At 36.3% G+C, this 25,737-nt stretch overlaps 1 protein-coding gene across 2 annotated transcripts in view; it reads left to right on the plus strand.

Annotated features, from left to right (window-relative positions):
• Positions 1–24,418, plus strand: part of C2H1orf141 (chromosome 2 C1orf141 homolog) — a 62,605-nt gene extending 38,187 nt beyond the window's left edge. For both annotated transcript variants that reach the window (XM_058717038.1, XM_058717037.1), the window contains exons 5-9: positions 5,286–5,353; positions 11,111–11,216; positions 19,771–19,840; positions 21,402–21,591; positions 23,316–24,418. In XM_058717038.1, coding sequence (XP_058573021.1) covers positions 5,286–5,353; positions 11,111–11,216; positions 19,771–19,840; positions 21,402–21,591; positions 23,316–23,888 — 1,007 coding nt within the window. In that variant the 3' untranslated portion in view covers positions 23,889–24,418. The remainder of the gene's footprint in view (positions 1–5,285; positions 5,354–11,110; positions 11,217–19,770; positions 19,841–21,401; positions 21,592–23,315) is intronic.
• The last annotated feature ends 1,319 nt before the right edge of the window (positions 24,419–25,737 follow it).

Consider the following 25,737-nt stretch of genomic DNA (forward strand, 5'->3'; position numbering starts at 1 on the left):
TAGAACATTAAGGAATCTGTAAGCTAGGAACAAGCACTTATAATATTGTAAGAAAGTTTAATAAAAATTTACCAGGAAAATTTGTGCACCCAACAGATATTTATTACACACGTACTATGTGTCAGTCTCTACTCTAGGTGCTGGGAATACAAGAGTGAAAAAAATCTGCCCTCAATTTATGTTTTAGGATAAGGTGGGGAGACAGATAATAAACGAAATGAACAAATGAATATTTAATGTAAACCCATTAAATTCTCCACATCTTCAGAGAATTTGAGTGTTTTGTGTTGCCTTTTTTTTTTCTTTCTCTGGAATTATCAAAAAAACCATTCGATTGCATCATTCTCATTGATCCCTTTGGGTAAGGCTCCTTGACTCCACATTGCTCCATACTGCCTCATTACTCTGATACTCTTCATCTGTCTCTACTTCCTCTTTTGTTCAAACTTCAGACAACTACAGTCTGGATTCCGCCTCCACCATCCTACTGAAGCTGCACTGATCAAGAATACCAATGATCTCCACTGCTAAATCCAAATAATATTTTTCTGTTTTTATTTTCTTCCACATTTTAATAACAAGTATACTAGGTCAATCATTCCTTCCTTCTTAAAATTTTCCTCTTAGGGGTTTGGGAACCCATATCTCTTGTTTTCCTGCTATTTTACTCCTCAGTCTCTCTTCTTAATTTATTTTCTCCATCATTAAAATCCTGTACACCTTTTGGGATGAGCACTGGGTGTTGTATGGAAACTAATTTGACAATAAATTTCATATAATAAAAAATAATAATAATAAAATAAAATACTGTACACCTGATTCTTTTTTTTTTTTAATTTTTTTTTCAACGTTTTAAATTTATTTTTGGGACAGAGAGAGACAGAGCATGAACGGGGGAGGGGCAGAAAGAGAGGGAGACACAGAATCAGAAACAGGCTCCAGGCTCCGAGCCATCAGCCCAGAGCCTGACGCGGGGCTTGAACTCACGGACCGCGAGATCGTGACCTGGCTGAAGTCGGACGCTTAACCGACTGCGCCACCCAGGCGCCCCTACTGTACACCTGATTCTTAAACAACAGGGTGGTTAGGGGCACTGACTCTAGTGCACAGTCAAAAATCCACATATAACTTGTGATTCCCCTAAACTTAACAGCTATTAGCCTGTTGTTGACCAGAAACCATTACAATAACATAAACACATATTTTGTATTTATATGTATTATATACTATATTATTATAATAAAGTAAGCTAAAGAAAAATGTTATTATGAGAGAAACAAAAGGATGAGAAAATACATTTACAGTATTTTACTATCAAAAGAATCCATATGTAAATGGATTCATGCAGTTCAAACCTATGTTATTCAGGGATCAACTGTATATCCCAACTTATCTATTCTACTGTTGAAATTTTAAGCAGTGTCAAATTTTCCTTTATAGATTTTTAATATAGTTTAGGCCATGTTATCAGTTACATAAATATTTCAAATTATGTTTCTAGTGAATTGAACCCTTTTTCATTATAAAGTAATTGTCTTACTATTTAATATTGCTGTAGTTGCCCAGCTTTCTTTTGGGTACCATTGCATGGTATATCTTTTTCCATCATTTTATGACCTTCTTGTAACATTGTAATCTATATTTATCTCTCATAAACATCATACTATTAAATTAAAAATCTATCATACTCTTTGTCTTTGAAATGGAGCATTTAGTCCATTTATACTTAATGCAATTACTAATATCTTTGGATTTAATTTTGCCATTTTATTTTTTTGTTCTTTCATTTGCCCTGTTGATTTTATACTTCTTTTTCTGTCCTCTCATGTTTTCTCTAGAATTGAGTTTTTTAAGTTTCACTTTTCCCCTTTATCAATTTGGAAGTTATGTACTCTATTTCTATTCTTTAAATGATCACTCTAGAAATTACAACATGTAACCTTTCAAAATCTATTATTATCCTCATTCTGGACAATAAAAGAATTTTGGAACCCTTAAATTATTTTACCGATGTCTGACTTTTATGTTATTGTTAAAATCCAAAGTCTTATTTAAATAGTATCTAAATCAGATATAGGTGAGACTCAAGGAATGATTCAGCCTGATGCAAATTTCCTCTCTACCTGTGAACCTCTAGAACCAAACAGTATATGTGCTTGCAAAATGCAAAGGTCAGACAGGCACAGGATAGGCATTCTCATTCCAAAATGGAGAAATAAAAGGAAACAGGGGGTGATAGGTCCTGAGCAAGTCTAAAATTTAGCAAGGTAAACTTCCTAAGATTTTAAGACTCAAGAATAATTCTCTCTGGCTGCATATTCTTCTGGAACCACTGGGGCAGAGGTCCTGCCTCTATAGCATGCCAGGTAGGGGTCATGACTCCAAGACTCTGGGATGCCCTACCCCAAAGGCGTTGAGTGGAGGCTCTTTGGCCTGTTGAAACTGAGACATTAGTAACCCCATTTGAAACTGAGGAGGCAGCTCTGATGATTTTTGAATTGCCTTCAGGGTCATTCTTTCCCTGTCTTGAAGAATAGCACATATTTGCAGTGAATAGCTCTGTGGTCCTATCCTGTAAAACCCAAGAAGTCCAACAGATTTCATTCATTTTTGTATCATCTCCATCCCCTTCAGTTCAAACTGGCAGTGTCACTGTTGGGATATCTATTTAGGTGTGTGATTCACACCCATACCAATCTCCTTATCAAATAGTCATTCTACCACACTCTTAGTGTTCTTTTTCAAACATGGACATGCTGAAAATTTTCTTATTTTTTGTAATGTGGACAGGCTGAAAAATTTCCAAATCCTTAAGTTCTGATTTATTTTTGCTTAACAGTTCAGTCTTCCAATTCGTTTTTCTCTTTTTGAATTTTACTACAAGCAGTCAGGAGGAACCAAGCCACTCCTTCAATGCTTGCTTAGAAATTTGAGCTAAATATCCAGTTTCATTGCTCACAAGTTCTACCTTTCCCAAAACAGTAGAACACAAACACAGTTCAGCCAAGTTCCTTGTCACTGTATAAGAAGGATAACCTTTTCTTCATTGTTCAATAATGTGTGCCTAATTTCTATGAGACCTCATTGAGAATGGCTTTTACCATCCATAGATCTACCAACATTTCTGTACTTGATTATGTATTCTTTTTAAAAAAATTTTTAATGTTTATTTATTTTTGAGAGAGAGAGAGAGCAGACTGTGAGCAGGGGCAGGGAGGGGCAGAGAGAGAGAGGGAGACATAGAACTCAAAGCAGGCTCCAGGCTCTGAGCTGTCAGCACAGAGCCCGACACGGGGCTCAAATGCACAAACCGTGAGATCATGACCTGAGCTGAAGTCAGACGCTCAACCGACTGAGCCACCCAGGTGCCCCTTTATGTATTCTTTAAGAAGGTGAAAGAATCTTAGAGAACTCGCACCAGAATCTCCTTTAAATTCCCTTCATGGAAATACTGGGTTTTTCTCCTATGCATCTCAAAGCTCTTCTAGCCTCTAGCCATTTCCCAGTTCCAAAGCCGCTTCCCCATTTTTAGTTATTTGTTATAGCAGCACCTCACTTCTCAGTGCCAATTTCTCTATTAGTGAGTTCAGGCTGCTATAATAAACTACTATAGGTTGAGTGGTTTAAACAACAAATATTTATTTATCATAGTTCTGGAGGCTGGAAGTCTGAGATCAGGGTGCTAGTATGGTCAGGTTCTGGTTAGAGCCCTCTTCCTGGTTTGCAGACAGCTGTCCTCTTGCCTGATTCCTTACATGGTGGAGACAGAGATTCTCTCTGTCATGTTTTTTCTTATAAGGACATTAATCCCATCATAGGGGTCTTCACTTTCATTACCTCATATAAACTTAAGTACGTCCCAAAGGCCTCACCTCCAGATATCATCACATTGAGGATTAGTGCTTCAACATACAAATTTTGGGGGGAATAGATTCACTCCATAGCAATGAACCTATCTAAAATATACCTCACTCTGTTGTTCTCCCTCACCAAAATCTATTTCTGTCACAGCAGGTATCTTAATTTATAATTATTCACTTCTTTGTCTCACTTGTTTATTGTCTGTATTACCCACTAAAATGTATGTATCACTGGGCACAGGAATCACAATTACAGTGTCTAACACCAGTGCTGGCATGTAGTAGGTGATCAGTAAGTAACTGTTGGGGTGCCTGAGTGGCTTAGTCGGTTAAGTGTCCAACTTCAGCTCAGGTCATGATCTCACAATTTGTAAATTTGAGCCCCGTGTCAGGCTCTGTGCTGACAGCTTCGAGCTTTGGATTCTGTCTCCCTCTCTCTGCTCCTCCCCCACTCACACTCTCTGTCACTCAAAAATGAATAAACATTAAAAAAATTAAAAATAAATAACTGTTGACTGAATGAATGCCAGATACTATTAAATTAGTTACATCTATTATTTCATTTCCTCCTCACAGCATTCCTCTAAGATAGTACTATTATTTCCCCTTAACAGATCAGAAAACTAAGGCTCATGGAAGTTAAATAACTTATGTAAGGGTATATGACTTACAGACAAAAAAGTAGGCTTTGGTCCCAGGCTATCTAAATCCAAAGTCTGTATGCTTGACCTAACACCATACCTACCTTAAGAAAATCCATTAAAGGATAACCCAGGTTAATAAATAATTAGAGCTGAGATGGGGTTCAGGTTGAAGGGAATATTTCTCTTTTCAAAGGAATTAATGAAAAGATTCCTTTAATTATGATTCCATTTTGTTTAGAAATCCACTTTTTTCCAAGAGCATACCACTTTGTTGTGTGTTCTGAGGTCATAGTTCTGACCTCCATAGTTTCTGATAAGTAGTCAGGAGTTAATAATCAAAAGTTATAAATTCTGTTAATGGAATTGGCTTTTTTTAAAAATTTTTTTATTACATTTCTTTATTTTTGAGAGGCAGAGAATGAGTGGGGGAGGGGCAGAGAAAGAGGGAGACACAGAATCCGAAGCAAGCTCTAGGCTCTGAGCTGTCAGCACAGAGCCTGACGCGGGGCTCAAACTCATGAACTGTGAGATCATGACCTGAGCCGAAGTTGGACGCTTAACCGACTGAGCCACCCAGGCGCCCCTAATAGAATTGGCTTTTAAAGCAAATTACTCTAGAATATATTTAGCTCTGAAAATGTAATGCATATGTAAGCACCTAAGTTTATCAAATTACATTTCTAAAGTTGACTAGAAGTAGAAAAAATATTTTATTGATAGTTAAATTAGAAGTAGCCTAATAGTATAGAAATATCATTTATGTTTCGATTTGTTTCTTTAGAGCCAATGAAAGAAAATCTGAATTCAAGATCTTTTAGACCTTTTCTTTATCTTAAGGATACAGCTGAGGTAGGTTTAATTTGTGTACCTAACAATTACTTTGTAGAAATTCAGATTAGCACTAACAATTTTGTATATACTTCAATGAATCCCAAATTCACATTTATTTTAGGATTCAAAGTGTAAAATTTTAAAGTGATTTCATCTTTGATATTATGTAAAACTTTATGTGAAAGGATAATACAGAAAATAATATATTATTTGCTTGACAGTCCATATAGCAGAAATTCCTTGAATATGATAAGGACTAACAGTTATCATAAAGTTAGTTAAAACAGGACATCATAAAAAAATACATGCATGAATTAAATATTTTATTTTAATTTAAAATATGAAAATATGCATCCATTTGTAATCTTTTGAGGTATAGCCAAGACCATTTCTTTTTAGCATACTATAGTTATTTATATAATTACAGTCACAATTACTATAAACAAGCTTGGGACCAGCAGTATTGATTCTTTTTTTAAATTGCAGCATAATTGTAGTATTGAAGTATAACACACATGTTACATTAGTTTTAGGTGTACAACATAGTGATTTGACAACAATATTGACTCTTGATAACCTTTTGAGCAGAGAGGTTCATGGGCATCCAGAAAAGTAGTTGACTAGCCTTGAGCACTGAGCATGCCTTGGCTATTGTTCATTAGGTTTTATCTAGGAAACTAGGGAGAGAAGTTAACCAGAGAATCAGTAAAGGAAAGTCATTTAAGAGAGTCTCTTAGATATTAATTTATTATTAACCCTGATTACTGCTAATATGGAAAAGGAAGCATGAAGAAATACATACTTTGGACCATAATTAATGATATTATACTTTTTGTTGCATATTCCCCTTTTATAATTTTTAAGAAAATTTACAGGATCCACTGTCCAGAATATTAGTATTATCCTCAACTACATCTTTTATTTAGGTTCATGTTAAATAAATACCTTTCAAGAAATACATATTGTAGCATCACAAGTTTACTCATAATAATAAATTTACTAGTATCTTATATAAAATATGCAACATTTTAATTTTTAAAAAATAAGTTAAAATATACATATGAATTTTTAAAAAATTAAATAATTCAGAAAGTCTAATAAGGATACAAAGCACTTCCATCCCATTCTTCTTGTTCTAATTTCCTCTTTTCAAAGGGAACCATATTTAACTTTTGGGGGGGGGTTAATTCCCTTTATGATTAACTCCGTAATTTTAAAGAATGAACTTCTACTACTTTTTTGCTTTTCAACGTTTAATATTATATAGTCAGTAAAATATATTTGAATTAGCTTATTTATATTGCTGTACATTTCATCTCTCCCCCTGTTTTTTTTCTTCTGGATCTTTGATAGTTACTTTTTTGTTTCCTCAGTTGTTAACTTTTGTACCTATAAATAACATATCTAAATATTTTTTCTTTTTATATTAACTTTAAGCACTACCTCCTGATTCCCCTGTTTGTAAAATGAAGAAACTTAGCAGCCCTATCCTTTTCTCCCATTCTCCTTCACACCTTCTTCCCCAAGTCAGGTATATCTTTACTTTTGCATTGTTGACATCAATGATTATATTCAGTCTTGCAACTCTGATTAAGCCCTCATGTTTGGTCTATAGGTTAATTCTAAAACTCAAGGCTATAAATAGTATCTATGTTATGATCACACTAAATATTCATTGTAATGAATGTGCAACAAAGTAATGTTGTAGGATTTCAATTCTTCTCAATGGGTAAAATGTACAAGCAGAAGGCTTTCTTTTCTTATTCTCCACCAGTTACTCAAAAATAATGCCATGTGTTAGTTTGCCTCATACTGAAACCTTTACTGTCATGTATACACTTTTGTATTTTTTTCTGAAGATTCAACTTGCCTTTTTTTTTTCTTGTGGGAGGATGATAATAATAGCAAACATCTATATAGTACTTACAGTACTTTTGTAGTATAAATATACATATATATGTATATATATATATAAATTTACATCCCTAACAACCCAAGGAAGTACTATTTTTATTCCTATTTTATAGATAAGAAAAAAGAGGTACAAAGAAGATATAAGTAATTTGGCCGAGATCAAATTATAAATGGCAGAGCTAGGAACAACCTAACAGTCTGATACATGCTCTATGCCTGTAAGATATGCAGTCTCTAAAAAAGAAATATACAATTTTATCGTTATATGTGAATATAGTCAAGCTTTCTTACTCATTATTGAGTAGAATCTATTCTATTGAGTAGAATCTATTCTAATCTTCTTGGAGGAATTGTTCAAGGATCTCAGTGACTTTTTGTTCTAAATTTGACCTATTTTAAGCCTGTTCTGCAGTTGTCACTCACTGGGTCATTCCATTCCTGGTTTAGTTGCCAGATTTTAGTACTCCATGTTTTGTTATTTCTTCTGGGATTTCATCTTTATTTTCCTATAATATGTCTTCAAGGAACATCCCTAGAAGTGGTTCATAGATGTCTGGGTGTATATTTATTTTTCCCATTATATGATTGATAATTTAGCTGAGTACAATTATATGTTAATTTCATTTTTTTCCCTAAACTTTGATGACATTGCTAAACTGTCTTATGCCATTCAGTATTGTTAATGAAAGGTTCTCAGTCTTTTGTAAGTTGATTTTATTTTATTTTTCCCCTTGGAACTTTTAGGATCTTCTCTTTATCAATATTGTTTTCACATGTCTTGAGGATATGCCCAAGGGTGGTAATTTTACTTCAATTCATTCTGTTCAGTGTTCTGTGGACCCCACCCTAAAGCAAATGTCTTTCTTTAGATCTTAAAAAATATCTCTGTTATTTCTTTTCCAATTTCTTTCCACTATTTTCTGTGTTCTTTAATGGTCAGATATTAGATTTCTTGGGTTGATTCTCTATATTGCTATTCTCTATTTTTTGTTTCTGAAAATTTACCTTTTATTCTAGTCCTTTGATTGCATTTTGGTTCAGTAATGATATTTTAAGTTTCTTTCCTGTCCTTAGTTGTTGTTGTTTTTCTTTTTGCAGACTCCTGTTACATGTGTTCTCAACATTTTCTGAGGATGTTAGAGTTCATTTCTTTTAACTTATTTTCTGTTTCTTGAATTATCTCTTTTTTTTTTCTGGTGTCAGTATTCCTTTTGTTTAACATGATAGATATTTTTGAAGTTACTGATTTTTATCATACCTAATAAATCTCCATTTGTTCATATTTAAGAGTAAAGATATAAGTTAATTTTTCTATGAAACTGTCATTAATTTTATAAATAAGTATCTCTCCAGAGTGGAGAGTCAGCTGTTCTGTGTATACATCAGAGTTCTCAACCAGCTAGCTTTACTTTAGCATAAGAGGGCAGGGAGCAGGTAATTTGACTGGTAGCCTTTCTTCCAAATGCTAGCATGAAGAGAGTTTCACTCCAGAGAACCAAACATTAGCAGTAAGTTTATTAAGAGAAGGGCACTTATTTTAGCCTGAGATTAATTAAATACAATTTTCTATAACTGTATGTGGGAGAGGGTAACTGGGAAATGGGAGAGGTGGCAGTTGGTTCAGAAAGTCCAAAGAATTGCAGTTAACCTGTCTCTTTACAACTTTTGTTTTCATCCTCACCCTAAATATCTGCCAGCTCTATGCCTGGAGTTTCATCAGAAAAAATGTAGTTATTTTAATACCTGCAAGATTTTAAATATAATTGATAAATTCAACAGCCATCATTGATAAAACTACAAAAAATACTTGCTGTATGATAAAGAATATCAACGTAATTTTGTTTTTAAAAAATTTAAAGTTTATTTACTTATTTTGAGAGAGAGAGAAAGCAAGGTTGGCAAGGGGCAGAGAGGGGGAAAGAGAATCCCAAGCAGGCTCTGCACTGGCAGCTTGGAGCCTGATGCAGGGCTCGAACTCATGAACTGTGAGATCATGACCCAAGCCCAAACCAAGAGTTGGATGCTTAACTGACTGAGCCACCCAGGCACCCCCAGCAAAATTTTAAAAATTATACCTTAAAATAGCCAACTTCATAATTAATGACAATACACTAGTCTATGGCATGGCAAGAGTGACCCTTATTGCCACTATTATTTATAGATGTTTAGGAAGTATTGAACAATGCAATAGGAAAAGACAATAGAGGTAGTAAAAACTCTGGAGAAATATGATTCAGTATGGCTGAGTAAACCCTATTACACCCACCCTGTCTCAGACAATAAATGTAAACTCTAGACAAGATACTCAGAAAACACACACACACACACACACACACACACACACACACACACACATGCACACACATATTATCTGAAGACCCTAGAGAGTAAGTAACCAAAAGCATGTGACAACAAAAAGCATAGAAACTTGGAATAACTTACTTACACAGGGCTATTTTTATGACTTTTAGCTTGAAGGGTAGATGAAGCTGGCACTGCATGGGGCATCGAAACCTCCGATAGGAAACATGTTTTTCCTGGCCAGGGGAACTAGAGAGCAATGTTCAGGGCAACCCAAGCTTCTGGAAAGTGAGTGGAGAGTAATAGAAAGAAGAAAGTCAAAGATGGCAGCCCCATCTTCCATGTATAAACCCTATCCAAGTGTCTCATTGCCCCCTGAACCATGCATGTTTAGGGAGACTGCAAGCAGCCCAGCTAAGGATAAAACAAGTGGACTGAAATGTGAGCTGCTGCTCCAGAGACAGTTTGTATTTTGAACCCGACTAAGTTAATTGCTAAAATAAAAGCATCAATAATCTTTCTAGTGACATAATGGATTCACCAAAGTCTCTCTCCACATTAGAGCCAGTCTGAGACCCTAACCTGGGAAAAGTTGGATCTTTTTTCCAGTTCTCTTATTCTACTCAGAGGTATTCTGCTATATCTACTCAATGAATGAGTCAAGTTTCTTTTTATTTATTTATTTATTTATTTAATTTTATTTTTGGGACAGAGAGAGACAGAGCATGAACAGGGGAGGGGCAGAGAGAGAGGGAGACACAGAATCGGAAACAGGCTCCAGGCTCCGAGCCATCAGCCCAGAGCCTGACGCGGGGCTCGAACTCACGGACCGCGAGATCGTGACCTGAGCTGAAGTCGGACGCTTAACCGACTGCGCCACCCAGGCGCCCCTCAAGTTTCTTTTTAAACTAAGAGGGCTTTTTTCCCCCCTCAGTATTTGAATTTTAGATTTTCCCTGCATTTGGAGAAATAAATTTTATATGAGTATAATAGCTAAGCTTTAGAGGCAAAGAAAATAGAATTTAGTAAAAAGTGTGAACATAGTCCAAGTTTTAAATTTCTGTAGATTTGTTTCTTCCTCATAAAGTGGTACTGACATCCATCTTATAGGGTTTTGTTTTTGAGGATTAAATAAATACTATATTTGGAAGTATTTAAAGAACTAGATGAGGGTGGGGGGGTGCCTGAGTGGCTCAGTAGGTTAAGCATCTGACTTTGGCTCAGGTCATGATCTTGTGGTCCATGAGCTCAAGCCCTGTGTCGGGCTCTTTGCTGACAACTGGAGCTTGGAGGCTGCTTCAGATTCTGTGTCTCCCTCTCTTTGCCCCTCCCTCATGCGGACTCTGTCTGTCTCTCTCTCAAATATAAATTGACATTTAAAATAATTTAAAGAACTATACAGCTGTTAGTTATTATAATTATATATTCCAAGTGTGAATAATCAGATTTAAATTATTTATCAATATACATAGAGAGAAATAATTTCTGAGATAGTTTTCCAGTTTTCCTAATGTTCAGGTAAAAAAAAAATTCTAAGCCTTTTCATGATCTTATTCACAGAATAAACAAGAGCATAGAAGAACATTAGGTTCTACAACCATTTCTCCTATACCCACGATTCAATCTAAGGCTTATAAGAAGGAAAAAGACTCTGCTTTATTTGCAGGTATACACATTGTGTGTTTATATTGAAATTGCTGAAAATTAACTGTATCTAACTTTTAAAAGCATTAAGAAAATCTTTAAAGAATATCATATCTTATCACCACATTATTTCCCTACTTAATAACTGAATGATATCTATTACAAAAATGGTAAAATTTAGATTGCTTATTATGGTATACAAGATTTTTCTAGCCTTCTATTTTGTCTCTTTCTCCTTACTGATTTTAGTCACTGTGAACAGTCTGTTCCAAATACAGTGTAATATGATTCATTCTGGCCTCTATAACTCAGAACTGACTTTTCCACCTGATAGATTCTTACTCATCTTTAATATTTAGGAGACATACAGCTTTAATTAAAATAAAATCTGACTATATATTGTTTAAACAATAAAGATGTTTATATCTCAAATAAGAAGTCTATCAGTAAGGCAGTTCCAGGCATGGTTAATTCAGAGTCTTGATGAGATATACCTGGTCCCTCTGTCTTTTCTCAAGTTTCTTAGTAAGTAGCCTGTCCTCCTAGTTTTGCTGTACAATATGGTTATTGCTATTCAAGATAACTTGTATGGCTAACAACATCCACTGAAAAAGAGAAAAGCTCTTTGGTTCCTTTTTAAAAATGAGGAAAATGCTCCTCAAAGCCCTCCAGCAGACCTTCCCTGGTGTCTCCTTACTAGAATAGCTTAATGCACCCATATTTTAACCAACAAATCATTATCAGCTTAGGTAAGTTTTTCCAGCTTTAAACATGGTGTATACATATATATATTGTATATAAACTATTTCACATATATTTTATGATATATAGAGTGAGCAGAAGATTTAGCTTCATGGTGTCCTAATTGTCTTTTTCTCTGTTAGTTGAATTTTGATTGCAGTATTTTAGTGTTTTGTACAGCTGTTACTAAGGACACAAGTAATACACTGTATGCTGTTCTATTTTGTTTTTTAAAATGTTGGTCAAAGTATGCTAAATTAATTTAGTGTCTAAATTGATGGGTTATAGCTCACATTTTTAAAAGCACAGGCTTAGATCATTTAAAGATTCACTCCCTTGGGTGAGGAAGGAGCCCAGCCTCCTGTGGAAGATATGGTTGTTTGGAGAAAGATAAATAAAATCAGAGCTCTGTCAGCATAAAAGGGAGAAAGGGGACTATTAAGTAGGCAATCCTCTGTTTACCACATAAGTTGCCTCTGAAGTATTTCCTAACAGTGGGGCAGACTGTTCTACTCTTTCAGCAAAGCAAATTTCCCTTTATAAAATTTCTTGAGTCTCTCTACAGAAGAAAAATTACAGTTCTTTTATCAAAGTCCCAAATTAAGACTTCTGGGAAAGTTGGCAACATAAATACAAATTTATCCTGGCCAAAATGAATAACAAAAATAAGAAAAATAGACAAGAAAAATTCATTAAATTGAAACTAAGACATTTTATCTCAAACTGAAAGGAAATCTACTACATATTACAACATGAAGTAGTTTGAAAGAAGATTCCAGAAGTTGATTCAGAATTCCATTTCCTAAGAGAAAGAAGAGTATTTAAAAAGCCAGTAGAAGATAATTCTGAAAATTCTTCTTTTAATACCACTCCCTAGCCCCACCACCCAAATACTCAAAGAAAAGGGGTTTGTTACTAATGATGGGTCACAGAAAGATGGAAATTCCTCCCTTTTGGGATCCCTTTCCTCACTGCAAGTCAATAGCAGTCCAAGTCTGTGTTAGCAGTGTTTTTAAAGAAATGTGATGACCATACTTAGCCCTTTCTTTCTTTGGCTTCCTAGTATTGCTTCATACGGACTCAGGGGGGAAAACCTCCTAACTTGGAGGAGCAAGGTCTTGAAAGGGGAGTTGACAACAGAAGAGACAAGATGCAATTTCCTAGGAACCATCTTTGCAAGTGTGAATAATAGCCACAAAGACAATTATGTAAAGAAAAAAATATATGATCCCATAAAACACTCTAAGAACTTTGAGGCCTTTCTTTGACTAAATGTCTCCTCAAACTGAATTGCTTACCCCAAGAGAGAGGTAAAGGACTCTAACCCAAGTGGCACTTCACCAGATCACCCATCACCATCACCACCTCATTAGAGTCATGAAGAGGTTTCACAAAACATACAGTGCACAGGAACAAATTTCCCCATAATGTTTCAGGGCTCCAGCTCCCTCACCAGGCAGCTCAGGCAGCTGAATGCCTGAATTTACAAGGTAACAACATGTGGATTTGCCCATCAATTTCTAAGGGGAGAATTTAACAGTATCCAGATAAGCAGGGAGAGTAGCCAAAGAAATTTACTTCTTTTATATTTGGACTAGGATCAAACCTGGATTTAAGTGTCTGGATTCAAAGGTGAGTAGGGAAAATAAGAACGTGGGGCTTATTAAATATCACATAGCAAATAAAGGAGATAATTTAAAGATAGCTATGGTCACGTTCTGACAGAAATTGTACCCCATGAAACAGGAGAAATTTAGAAAATAATATTTTTATATGTTTAAGAGATTAAAGAACATAAGGAATTCTGTGAAATAAGATTTGAAGATATAAAAGATACATGTCAAAAATGAAATGATGCTGTGAGAGCTAAAAATATTTTTTAAGTTTATTTATTTATTTTGAGAGACAGAGAGAGAGAGAGAGAGAGAGAGAGAGAGAGTGGAGGAGGAGCAGGGAGAGACAGAGAGTCCCAAGCAGGCTCTGAGCTGTCAGTGCACATACCTTGAGATTATGACCTGAGCCAAAATCAGTTATGAGTCAGACACATAACCGAATGGGCCACCCAGGCGCCTCAGAGATAAAAATATTTTTAAGGTAATAAGTAATGATAATGCAGAACCTAAAATTATATTAAAAGTTGTGAAGAGTAGAATAAACATTGGAGTAAACCAAATCAAAGATCTGAAGAGCAAGTTTAGGAAAATCACATAGAATGCAACGTGAAGGGACAGAATTATGACTGGATCAGACAAGATAGTATATTGAGGTATCCAACACCGAGATAAACAATGTGTTTGAAAAAGAGAACAGAACAAATTGAATGAACTTGCTGCAAAAGGGCATAGGAAAACTATCTTTAAATAAGAGAAATAGTCAAAGTCTCAATTTTGTTGATGCTTACATAAGTATATATATATATATATATATATATCAGAATTCATCAAACTATACATGTAAAATGCATGCATTTAATTGTATGCAAATCATACTTCAATAAAGTTAAGTTAAAAAGAAAGAAAAAGATTAACACTGCAAAAGTAAAAAACTCCAAAATAATCTATTATATCTGAAGTGATCTGAAAGAAAATTATTTAATAATAATCTAGAATAATCTGAGGAGGAATATGGCAGAGAAGTAGGGGGACCAGGATTTCCCTTGTCCCTCAAACCTAGCTGTATTAAGGTCAGAACACTTGGAACACCCAGGAAATCTATCCTCGGAGTGACAGAAAAATCTCCAGAGGTGGAGGGTGACAGCTTGGCGGGACAGAGGTACCTGTATGCGAATTGGGGGAGATAAAACAGAGTGGGCATGGAGGGCAGGGATCCCCTTCTGTGGAGAGACAAAAGGGAGAGAGAGAGAGAGAAACTGTGGATTGCGGTATTGTGTTGGAACAAGAGAAAAATCTCTCGGGACCAGGGACTGGGGAACGAGAAATATAATCGGTGCCAGTCTCTACTTTGCAAACAGCCTTAGGAGCTGAAGATCGGAGTTTTCAAAAGTGCGTGGCTTTCTCCAGACTGAAGCTGCTGTAGCGGTGTGAGCATGCCTTGGGAGGAGAGAGGAGAGCTAGCCCCAGGGCACGGGAGCGACCTCAGGGGTGCATAGGGAGAGGACAGTGCCCTCCCTTGAGTACTGGGGGAAGAGTGTATATTGCCCCCCAAGGACAAAAGACCCTGCAGGCACCTGCCACATCTACAGGGCAGATTGGTGCTACCCCAGAACTGGGTCTGTGCAGTGTGGGATCCTTTAAAACATGGGGTTTTGAATCCCAGCTGAGTGCCTAGGAGGCACGGGAGACTGTGGAGCAGGGCAATCCCCCTGGTTGGGGAGGAGAGATTGGGGTGTCGCTATTTTTCTCCCCATCACCAACAGGGTGGGGCTTCAGGGAGCAGCACAGCAGCCCCCAGTGGAGGCGGGACCCACTTACACCAAACCCCACCCCTCTGAGCCTGGCAACTGTTTATCTAGTCAAGTGAGACTGACAAAGAGGGAACCAGATGGCCTCTCCTCCAGACCAGCACAACCACCAGTCCCAGGCACCAACAGATAACTGTCCTGTGGTTTTGTGTGTTAGACTGTTGCTCCTTTTTTTCTTTTTTCTTTCCTTCTCTTCTTTTTTCTCTTCTTTTTCTTTTTACCCTTTTCTTTTTTCCCCCCCTTTGGAATCAGTCTCAAAGTTTCTGATTTGATTTTTGGTCAATTCTTATTTTATATATAAAATATATATTCTTTCTTTCTGTGCTTTGCTTGTCTGTGTAATCAGGCATTTTTACTCTATTCTTTTCACACCTTTTCTCTATTTCCTTTATTTTCCTTTCTCTCTCTCTCTGGATTAAGCCTTATAGTTTCTTTGATTCTCTCTGCTTGGTCTTTTCTTCACCCCTTTCATTTTTCTCTTTGTATGGGATCAGGTCCCTGGCCCTTTCCTTTCTTCCTGGGTTACTTCAATGAACAAATCAAAGCACGTCTGGTGGAAGGTCTAAACAATCTGCCACTATAAGTAAGAAGCAGCTTTGTAGAAGACTGACCAGTGGGATAGAGCAGCCAACAGAGTGCACGCAATACACTACAAAAACACTTCCTGAAGTGCCAGGCCCTGGGCAGTGTATGACCCCTTTATAATACAGTAGTTCTCACAGGTGCAGGACACATAACAAGCATTTAACACACGTAAAAGACAGAAACCTAGCCAAAATGACAGAACGGAAGAATTCTCCTCAAAAGAAATTCCAGGGAGAAATGACATCCAGAGAATTGCTCAAAACAGATATAAAAAATATATATGAAAAGGATAATAGTCATAAAACTAATAGCCAGGCTTGAAAAAAGTGTAGAAGACAGCAGAGAATCTAGTGCTTCATAGATCAAAAGCCTAAGAACTAGTCACGATGAATTAAAACATGCTATAACTGAGATGCAAAATAAAGTAGATGCAGTGACAGAAAGGACGGAAGAGCAGAAGAGAGAATCGGAAGATAAAATTATGGAAAGTGATGAAGCTGAAAAAAAAGAGGGAAAGGAATTTATTAGACCATGAGGGGAGAATTAGAGACCTAAGGGAGTCAATGAAATGAATAATATCCTTATCATAGGAGTTCCAGAAGAAAAAGAGGGAGAGAAAGGGGCAGGAGGTTTATTTGAACAAATTATAGCTGAGGAAACAGGCATCCAAGTCCAAGAGGCACAAAGAACTCCCTCCAAAGTCAACAAAAACAGGTCAACACCATGACATACCATAGTGAAACTGGCAAAATACAAAGAGAATTCTGAAAGTAGTTAGGGACAAACGGGCATTAACCTACAAGGGTAGATATATAAGGGTAGTAGCAAACCTATCCACTGAAATTTGGCAGGCCAGAAGGGAGTGGCAGGAAATATTCAATGTGCTGAATGGGAAAAATATACAGCCAAGAGTTCTTTATCCAGCAAGGCTGTTGTTCAGAATAGAAGGAGAGATAAAGGTTTTCCCAGACAAAAATTAAAGGAGTTCACGACCACTAAACCAGCCCTGCAGGAGATTCTAAGGGGGACCCAGTAAGTGGAAAGCAGCAAAGACTACAAAGGACCAGAGACATCACCACAAGCAAGAAATCTACAGATAACACAATGACACTAAATCCATATCTTTCAATAATCACTTTGATGTAAATGGACTAAATGCCCCAATCAAAAGATAGAGTATCAGAATGGATAAAAAAAAAACAAGAGCCATCTTTATGCTGCCTACAAGAGACTCATTTTAGACTGGTTGACAATTGTAGATTGAAAGTGAGGGGATTGAGAACCATAGATCAGGCTAATGGACATCAGAAGAAAGGTGGAGTAGCTATACTTGTATCAGGCAACCTAGATTTTAAACCAAAGATCGTAACAAGGGAGGAAGAAAGGCACTATATCATAATTAAGGGGTCTATCCATCAAGAAGAGCTAACAATTTTAAATGTTTATGCTCCCAATGTGAGAGAACCCAAATATATAAATCAATTAATCACAAACATAAATAAATTTATACATAACAATACCATGGTTGTAGGGGACTTTAATAGTCCACTTTTACAACAATGGACAGATCATCTAGGCAGAAAATCAATAAGGAAATAACGTCTTTGAATGACCCATTGGACCAGATGGACTTACAGATATATTCAGAAATTTTCATCCTAAAGCAGCAGACTACACATTCTTCTCAAGTGTACATGGAACAGTCTCTAAAATAGATCACATACTGGGTCACAAAACAGCTTTCAACAGTTACAGAAAGATTGAGATTATACTATGCATATTTTCAGATCACAAAGCTATGAAACTTGAAATCAACCATAAGAAGAAATTTGGAAAGCCCCAAAAACATGGAGGTTAAAGAACATCCTACTAACGAATGAATGGGTCAACCAGGAAATTAAAGAAGAAATTTAAAAATACATGGAAGCAAATGAAAATGAAAACATGGCATTAAACCCTTTAGGATGCAGCAAAGGCAGTCCTAAGAAGAAAATACATTGTATTTTCCAGAAGCAAGAAAGGTCCCAAATACATAACCAAATCTCACACCTAAAAGAACTAGAAAGGCAGAAACAAAGAAACCCCAAACCCAGCAGAAGAAGAGAAATAATAAAGATTAGAGCAGAAATTAAAAAATATAGAATCCAAAAAAAAAAAAAAAACCCAGTAGAACAGATCAATGAATCTAAGAGTTGATTTTTTTAAAAGACTAAACAAAATGGATAAACCCCTAGCCAGACTTCTCAAAAATAAAAGAAAAAGGACCCAAATAAATAAAATCAGAAATGAAAGAGGAGAGATCACAACCACCACCACAGGAATTCATACAATTATAAGAGAATACTGTGAAAAATCATATGCCAACAAACTGGACAATCTGTAAGAAATGGACAAACTCCTAGACACACACACTCTACCCAAACTCAAATGGGAAGAAATAGAAAATTTGAACAGACATAATCAGTGAAGAAATTGAATCGGTTACCAAAAATCTCCCAACAAACAAGAGTCCTGAGCCAGATAGCTTCCCAGGGGAATTCTACCAGACATTTAAAGAAGAGTAAATACATCTTCTGTTCAAGCTGTTCCAGAAAAGTAGAAACGGAAGAAAAACTTCCAGACTCATTCTGTGAAGCCAGCAGAGCTCAGAGCAGAGCACAGAGAGTGATCTTCCTGAAGCATAAATCGAACTACTTTCTTATTCTGCTTAATACCTTCTAAATCACCTCTATTATAATCAGAATACTGTCTTAAGTTTTTGGTATGGCTTATGTGGCTCTCTATAATTTGGCTCCTGCTACCTGTCTCATCTTACTCCACTCTCCCCCTCATTCACTACACTCCAACAACATTGGCCTTCAGCTCCTTTACCATTCCAAGCTGATTTCACATTGAAACCTTTACACTTGCTGTTTCCTCTGTCTAGTAGTCTGTTTGCCCAGCTTTTCATCTGGCTGCCTCTTCTTTCTCAGACTTCAACTCAAATATGCCCTCCTGAGAGAAGCCTCTATAGCCACCATAGGTGAAGTACCATGGGTATATGTTTTTATAATTCTTACAAGTGGTTGAAATTATTTTATGTATTTTTGTGTTTGTTTATTTGCTTGTTTGTTGACTATTTCCTTTCTCTAGAATAGAGCTTCTGTGGTAACCTGTTATGCTGAAATACTAATCCTTCAGCCTTCAAGAATGCAAGGGTTGGCCTTATGTCAGTCTGGCTACAAGAATACTCAAGTGTTTGTCCTCAGTGTACTGTATAAAAGAATATTAATTAGTATGTTTGCCATGATGTGGAAAATGTTGGGAAGCACTGCACTAGAATACAAACTACTTCAGGACAAGAGAAAAGTTGAATTTACTGCTCACATCATATGTGTCTGGGAGCACTTCAAAGAAAGTAGGGAAATATTGAAGTGTCCACCAGGCATATTTGGAAGAGTTCAACCCTAGACACTTCCTTCCTGCTAGGTGGCAAGATCTGTTTGACCTGTGCTAACCAACCTCCCCATTTACCAACAGTGTTTAACCATCTGAGGCTTCCTACTGGCTAATAATGACTTACGTGTTAGATTTGAAAATTTGAGAATGTCTTTCTTCCACAAAAATCTCCAAGGCCAGTTTTATGTTTGATTTGCCTGAGCCAAATATTAGATCCTTGGCTGCAGTTGTTTCCAGTTCTATCTTGTTCACTTAAGAAATTCTTACTTGGGTAGCTAGTACAGATCAAGCACTATACTGGAAGCTTTCTATTGTTATTTTACACTGGAAAATATTTTATAGAAGGTATTTTCTAAATGCCATGATATATGAAAATCTTTTATAATTTCAGCTCAAACTGGAGAAAAACCTAGGGAATCATATGATTTGGCTGGTCACTTAGAAGATTCTGTCAGTAAAAGGTAATTTATTTTAACATTTTTCATATTTTATTGTGTTCAGTGTTTTTAATAGGAAGAGTTATTTGTTTTATTTTTTACTGGACTGGAATGAATTTATTCTGGCTTATTATTACTTATAGTATGGGCCTATTATTATAGTATGGGCCTATTTAGGCCCATACTACAATCCAGTGACTGGTCTAAGAGTATCCTACTATTATACATTCATACCTTGAGCACATGCTCTATCTGCTTCAAGTTGACAGGCAAATGGAAAGAAGAACATGGGAAAATGAATGGAGAGAATACATTGTGTTTTTGTTGTATAGACAAGATTAATTTTACTACAATATGGATTTAAGAAAAATAGCTTTGTAGTTTTGTATAAAGTTCTGATCTTTCCCAGATCCTCAGACTCTGAGTAAAATCATATTAATCCAGCATGTTTTAAACTTTGGAGCAATAATGTATAGCCTCTTTAAGTTTATTCCAGTCCCTCTCTTTCTTTCTTAAGATGGTTATCTGAGTATGTGAATGAGATGCTCACTGGACTTTGTGACATTGAGGAAAAGGTACTTGAGCAAGTATTTTGGTCAATGTCCTTGTACTGCTGGTCTCATTTCTAGGTGTTCTGTGGCTGCTGACATCTGTGGTTCATGAATATATGGTCTATTCTCTCTGAACTTTTTTTTTTTCAACTTTTTAAAATTTATTTATTTATTTTTGGGACAGAGAGAGACAGAGCATGAACGGGGGAGGGGCAGAGAGAGAGGGAGACACAGAATCGGAAACAGGCTCCAGGCTCCGAGCCATCAGCCCAGAGCCCGAAGCGGGGCTCGAACTCACGGACCGCGAGATCGTGACCTGGCTGAAGTCGGACGCTTAACCGACTGCGCCACCCAGGCGCCCCTATTCTCTCTGAACTTGAATAGGGTCCACTCTCAACTCTCATTACTATGGTAGAACCCTCTGAGCCTCCATCATGACTTTCATCTGTCCTTAGACTGTCCATGCCTCACTTGTGCCAGGCCTTTGATGTGGGTTACCTCACCCCTGACACAGCAACCACTTTGGTAAGCCAAACTCAATGTCCTATGTCACATGTGAACCATAGGAAATATGGAATGAAAACTATATCCTCTTTCTGACTATAACCATACCATGACATTGCATTCTGTTAGCAAAGTTGGGGCCACCCTATGTTGTCAGGAAGCTGCCTTGCAAAACACTTGTTTCCCAGAATCTCAACAAAGGATGTGGCAAATACTTCTTTATCTGTGGTATTCTTCTCAATCTACATAAGATACATCTTCCCCACTCAAAAGCCAAAGAGGCACGCATATATATATATATATATATATATATATATATATATATATATATACTCCTCTACCCCCATTTTTGCTAATTCCCCCAAAAAGGCAGGAAGGAATACTCTTGCCAGATTGAAAGTGTGTGGCTGAGAGTTTGGGGAAGATGTTGTCAGTGACTTTCGGGGATCGGGGAGACAAGCAAGAACTGACAAACTAGAATCAACCCTAAAATCAATCATTATTTATGCTGAACTTGTGCTCATTTTCAGAAGAAAATCTCCCCCACAGTTGGATGATTTTAGCACAAAAGAAAACAAAACCATCATAAATGACCAATTAAGTGAATATTGTTCAACAAGAAAGAAAAGCTTGCTCCCCTTGTGCTTTGAGGATGAATTAAAAAACCCAAATGCCAAGATAATCAACATTAGTCCAGCAAAGACAGTAACTTCTCACATGGTAATAATACCTACTATTGTTCAGGAAATATGTGCATAAGTACTACTTGCAGGAATCTTATATTCTAGTGACTAGAATCTTTGATAAATTATTTTTACTTCTCGGTTTTGCATTACAAAGTGACAACCACCCTTAGATTCTTAGTGCTCTTTTTAGAACTGCCAACCCAAAACTGGGGATGCCTTTGCATCACTGAAAATTTTGTGTTTTTCTTTATGAAAAAGGCTTTGTCAAACTTTCTTGATTATAAAAGAAATATAAAACAGATTTTGTATTTTTTAAATGACTGCATTGCTTTTCACTTTTCTAACAATCTATTTTAGCTAACTGAATGAGAAAATACATACATTAAGGCTATTTGGTAGCTCACAGAGACTGTAGGAAGGCTGGAGAGACAATCTGGCCTGAGAGCTATCCAGTTAGGAGTCACCCATTTGTAACCCTAGACTGCTTCACCCAGACCCATGCTTTTGTTACACAGTTTATGACTCTGATGCTGGGCAGGAGATGCTATTTCTAAGACCCTTGCTACTGCTGCCTTTCAAAGCAGATATATGTGCTACATTCTCACTAGAGTCATTTTCAAATAGCCTACCTTTAGTGCTTGCTTTCTCTGAACTGAAGACTATCTGAGGTGTATCTGATTGGCAGAGCCTGGGTCACATGCCTGTGCCCTAACCTCAAGGAAGGCTAATAAAGTTAGTTTCTGCCTCTATGTAAGAGTACAGAGATTTGTAAGGTGGAGAATTCCCAGAGGCATTGGACAGACCAAAAATAGAACAAATCCTCACTACTGTGGCTAAACAGGTATCACTGACATCCCAATGGATTGGAAAACCAGATCTTTCATTATCTTTTTAGTAATTATAAGCAATAATATACCTTTCTCACTAAGTATACTGATGAACAATTAGATGATCCTGGTTTCTTATGTCTTGAGTTGTCTTTCTAAAAGAAAGGTAGCAATCACTGACTTAAAGTTTGCAAAGTAAAAACTGATAATATGCATATTTGACCTGTTTCTTTGGAGTTAATCTTTTTGCCCTATAATGGAAATATGGGAAAGAGTTTAATAAGTAGCTCATTCATACAAATTTTGCTATTCCTGTAACAAAAATAGTCTATTTTTAAGTCAATCTATTACTTTGGCTATATTATTACACAAATATATATTGAGTGCTTTTTATGTGCTAAGTATTGTGGTAAGGGTTGGAGTATCAGAATAAATATAATATTATAAAGATACTTTTAGATGCTTGGAATTATTTATAACGGTATGCAGACTTTAATTTTGGCTTAAATTTGGCTTATCACCTTTGACTCAATTCATTTTTTGGTATGCCTTTTATTTCTGGACATGGAAACCTAAGAAATGCCAGAGCCATGTCCCATCCCACCAACGATCCTATTTTTCCAATGACAACATCTCAGACATTTAAGGAATGTATTTATTTTGTCATATCTCACTTTATTTCAGAAAGGATTTTCATAGGCCAAAAGTTCAGATTTTACCCCTAACATCTTGACAGAATATTAAGAGAAGGAAGTGTGCCACATATAAGCACATCTTTTTTGTGTGTTTCACTACCATTATTGTTCACATTAAAAACGTCTCTGTAGTCATTTTTAGGATACTTTACCATTTCATTTTCACGTTTAAAAATATATGTAGCCTTCTTGTCTCACTAGACTGATGACTAAGTACTCTTTTCTTTAATCCACAGGAACAAAATGACACAAATCCCATAATTTTCCATGAAACTGGATATGTGCAAATGTTACTTTTGACAAAAAATCGGCTTCCTCCTCATCGTATGGAAGATGAAAACATTTACCCACATAAAAGAGCAGATTTTGTCTTAGAAAGAAATTGTGAAACCCTCAAATCTTTAATTAGGGATCAATTTATTATTCCTTCCAAACCTAAAAGGATTATGGCTACAGCATGGAAAAGAAATATACAAGCAATATCTGTTGATGTGGGCCACAGAGTTGTAGAGAGTAAGCTAAGGAAGAAAACTAGTAAGAAGACATTTGAAAACGTATCCTGGAGTAAATTCTATAATTTCTCACAGACTTTTTCCAGCCTAACAAAAAATTTTATGGGCTTCCTTGATAAAACTGTTATTCAAGAAATGAGTGCTAGACATGGCAACTTTGAAAGAATGTTTTCTACAGTAAAACCAATTAGCAAATTCAGTACCTTACCTGTCAAATATTGTTTAAAGCCTTTAAAAAATATACTCAAAGTCCATAAATTAAATAATGTAACACCCTTGGATGATTTGTTAAACTAGTCAAGTGAAAATTAGGCCCCTCAAAAAATATTGTTTTACAGCAATATTTAGGTAACACAAAGAAAATAGTGAAGCTCCAAGATCATAGAAGAAATTGTTACCTAAATAATATTCTAGTGGATGGTATAAAAAAGCATAACATAGAAATTGCAATTATAAATCAACAGTCATCTGTTCAAGAAAAGCCAACATTTTTAGTAAACAAAAGGACAAAATTAGGAAATAATTATCCACAAGAGGGACTAATACATGAATTTTTATGAACTCAATTAGATTCCTCAATCATCAGCATTTCTACAGTAAAGTGTGATTTGGGACCAAGAATGGCATTCACCATCTCTGGAAATTTGCTGTTGGAAGCCAAACAGCAACAATAACCTTGCTCAATAATTGAATATCAAATAAGACAAATGCACCATTAACTTGATGCATGTGGAATTAATCATATATCAACATTTTGGATAATCATTGGAAAATAGGATTACATTAGTGATTCATGCAATTAAAAAGACTTTGTCAAATTTACAATAGCTTTTTGTTAATAGACATTGAACTCATTCCTATACAATGCCTTTTTCAAGTATACTTTTGGCTTTTTTTGGAATTGTTAAATAATTTAAAAGAATAACTTATTCATGGGGCGCCTGGGTGGCGCAGTCGGTTAAGCCTCCGACTTCAGCCAGGTCACGATCTTGCGGTCCGTGAGTTCGAGCCCCGCGTCGGGCTCTGGGCTGATGGCTCGGAGCCTGGAGCCTGTTTCTGATTCTGTGTCTCCCTCTCTCTCTGCCCCTCCCCCGTTCATGCTCTGTCTCTCTCTGTCCCAAAAATAAATAGAAAACGTTGAAAAAAAAATTAAGAATAACTTATTCACAATAAGCTAAAAATTTTTTGATACCATGTCCTACTGTTTTCAAGAAGTTGTATTTCAAAATTTTATTTTTAATCCATTTGTTTAAACTTTTTTTTTAAAATCTGAACTGTTAGTACATGAGGAGAAGTAAGTTTAATTAGAAACATTTCCTTTAGAGGAAGGCTTTGGGGGTCTCTGGAAACTTTTAAAGGCAAGGACGTAAATATGTTCAAGGTTTCTGTTTCCACTTCAGACTGGAGGTTTTATTTACTGTGCTCCATCAATGCTCCTTTTGGGCACCTCTTCCCAAGTAGAGTCAGGTTTTGGCTCTAAAATAGAATGGCAAGGAGAGAAAATGGAGGTGGGGGAGGGGATGGGGAAGTACAAATGGAAACTCTGTAAATGAGGGAAGAGCAAGAGTGATGGATAAGATGATGAGCTTTTATCTAAGGCAAGAGCTTTAAGATAGGGTGATGCGCTCAGGTATATAGGAGGTAGAGGAGATGCATACATGCATCCTGGCTCTTTACCTTTCTTCTGGTTACTAGAGGAGTAGCAACAGCAGCAGGTCAAAGTTTTGAAGTCATGTGTCTCTTTTCCAGCAAATAAGGATTGATCCTCTTGTTCTCTTGGCTTGCTGTCATCCATTCTCTTCACTCCCCACTCCCGCCCCATCCTCGTTTTCCCTCCTCCCAGGCTCACTGCAAAGCAAAACAGTATCTCTAACTACCATGCTGGCTCAGAAGATAAAACACAAACTTTTAAATCACTAACAATAAAAACAATAAGAAATAGAACACATACCTAGTAATAGCACAAGTAATGATGGTAGTTTTTCGTGATACTCACTATAAGGTAATGAAATGTGGGCAGATATGACTAAACTTGAGCAAACAATGTAAACTGTCTGAGCCTTGGGTTACTGTATCCTTGCCTTGAGATGGGACAGTACCTTATTATAGTATTATTATTTTCAGTGTTAAAAAATTAATGTGGTGT

The sequence above is a fragment of the Neofelis nebulosa genome, chromosome 2 (assembly GCF_028018385.1).
Source record: "Neofelis nebulosa isolate mNeoNeb1 chromosome 2, mNeoNeb1.pri, whole genome shotgun sequence".
Taxonomy (NCBI): Eukaryota; Metazoa; Chordata; class Mammalia; order Carnivora; family Felidae; genus Neofelis; species Neofelis nebulosa.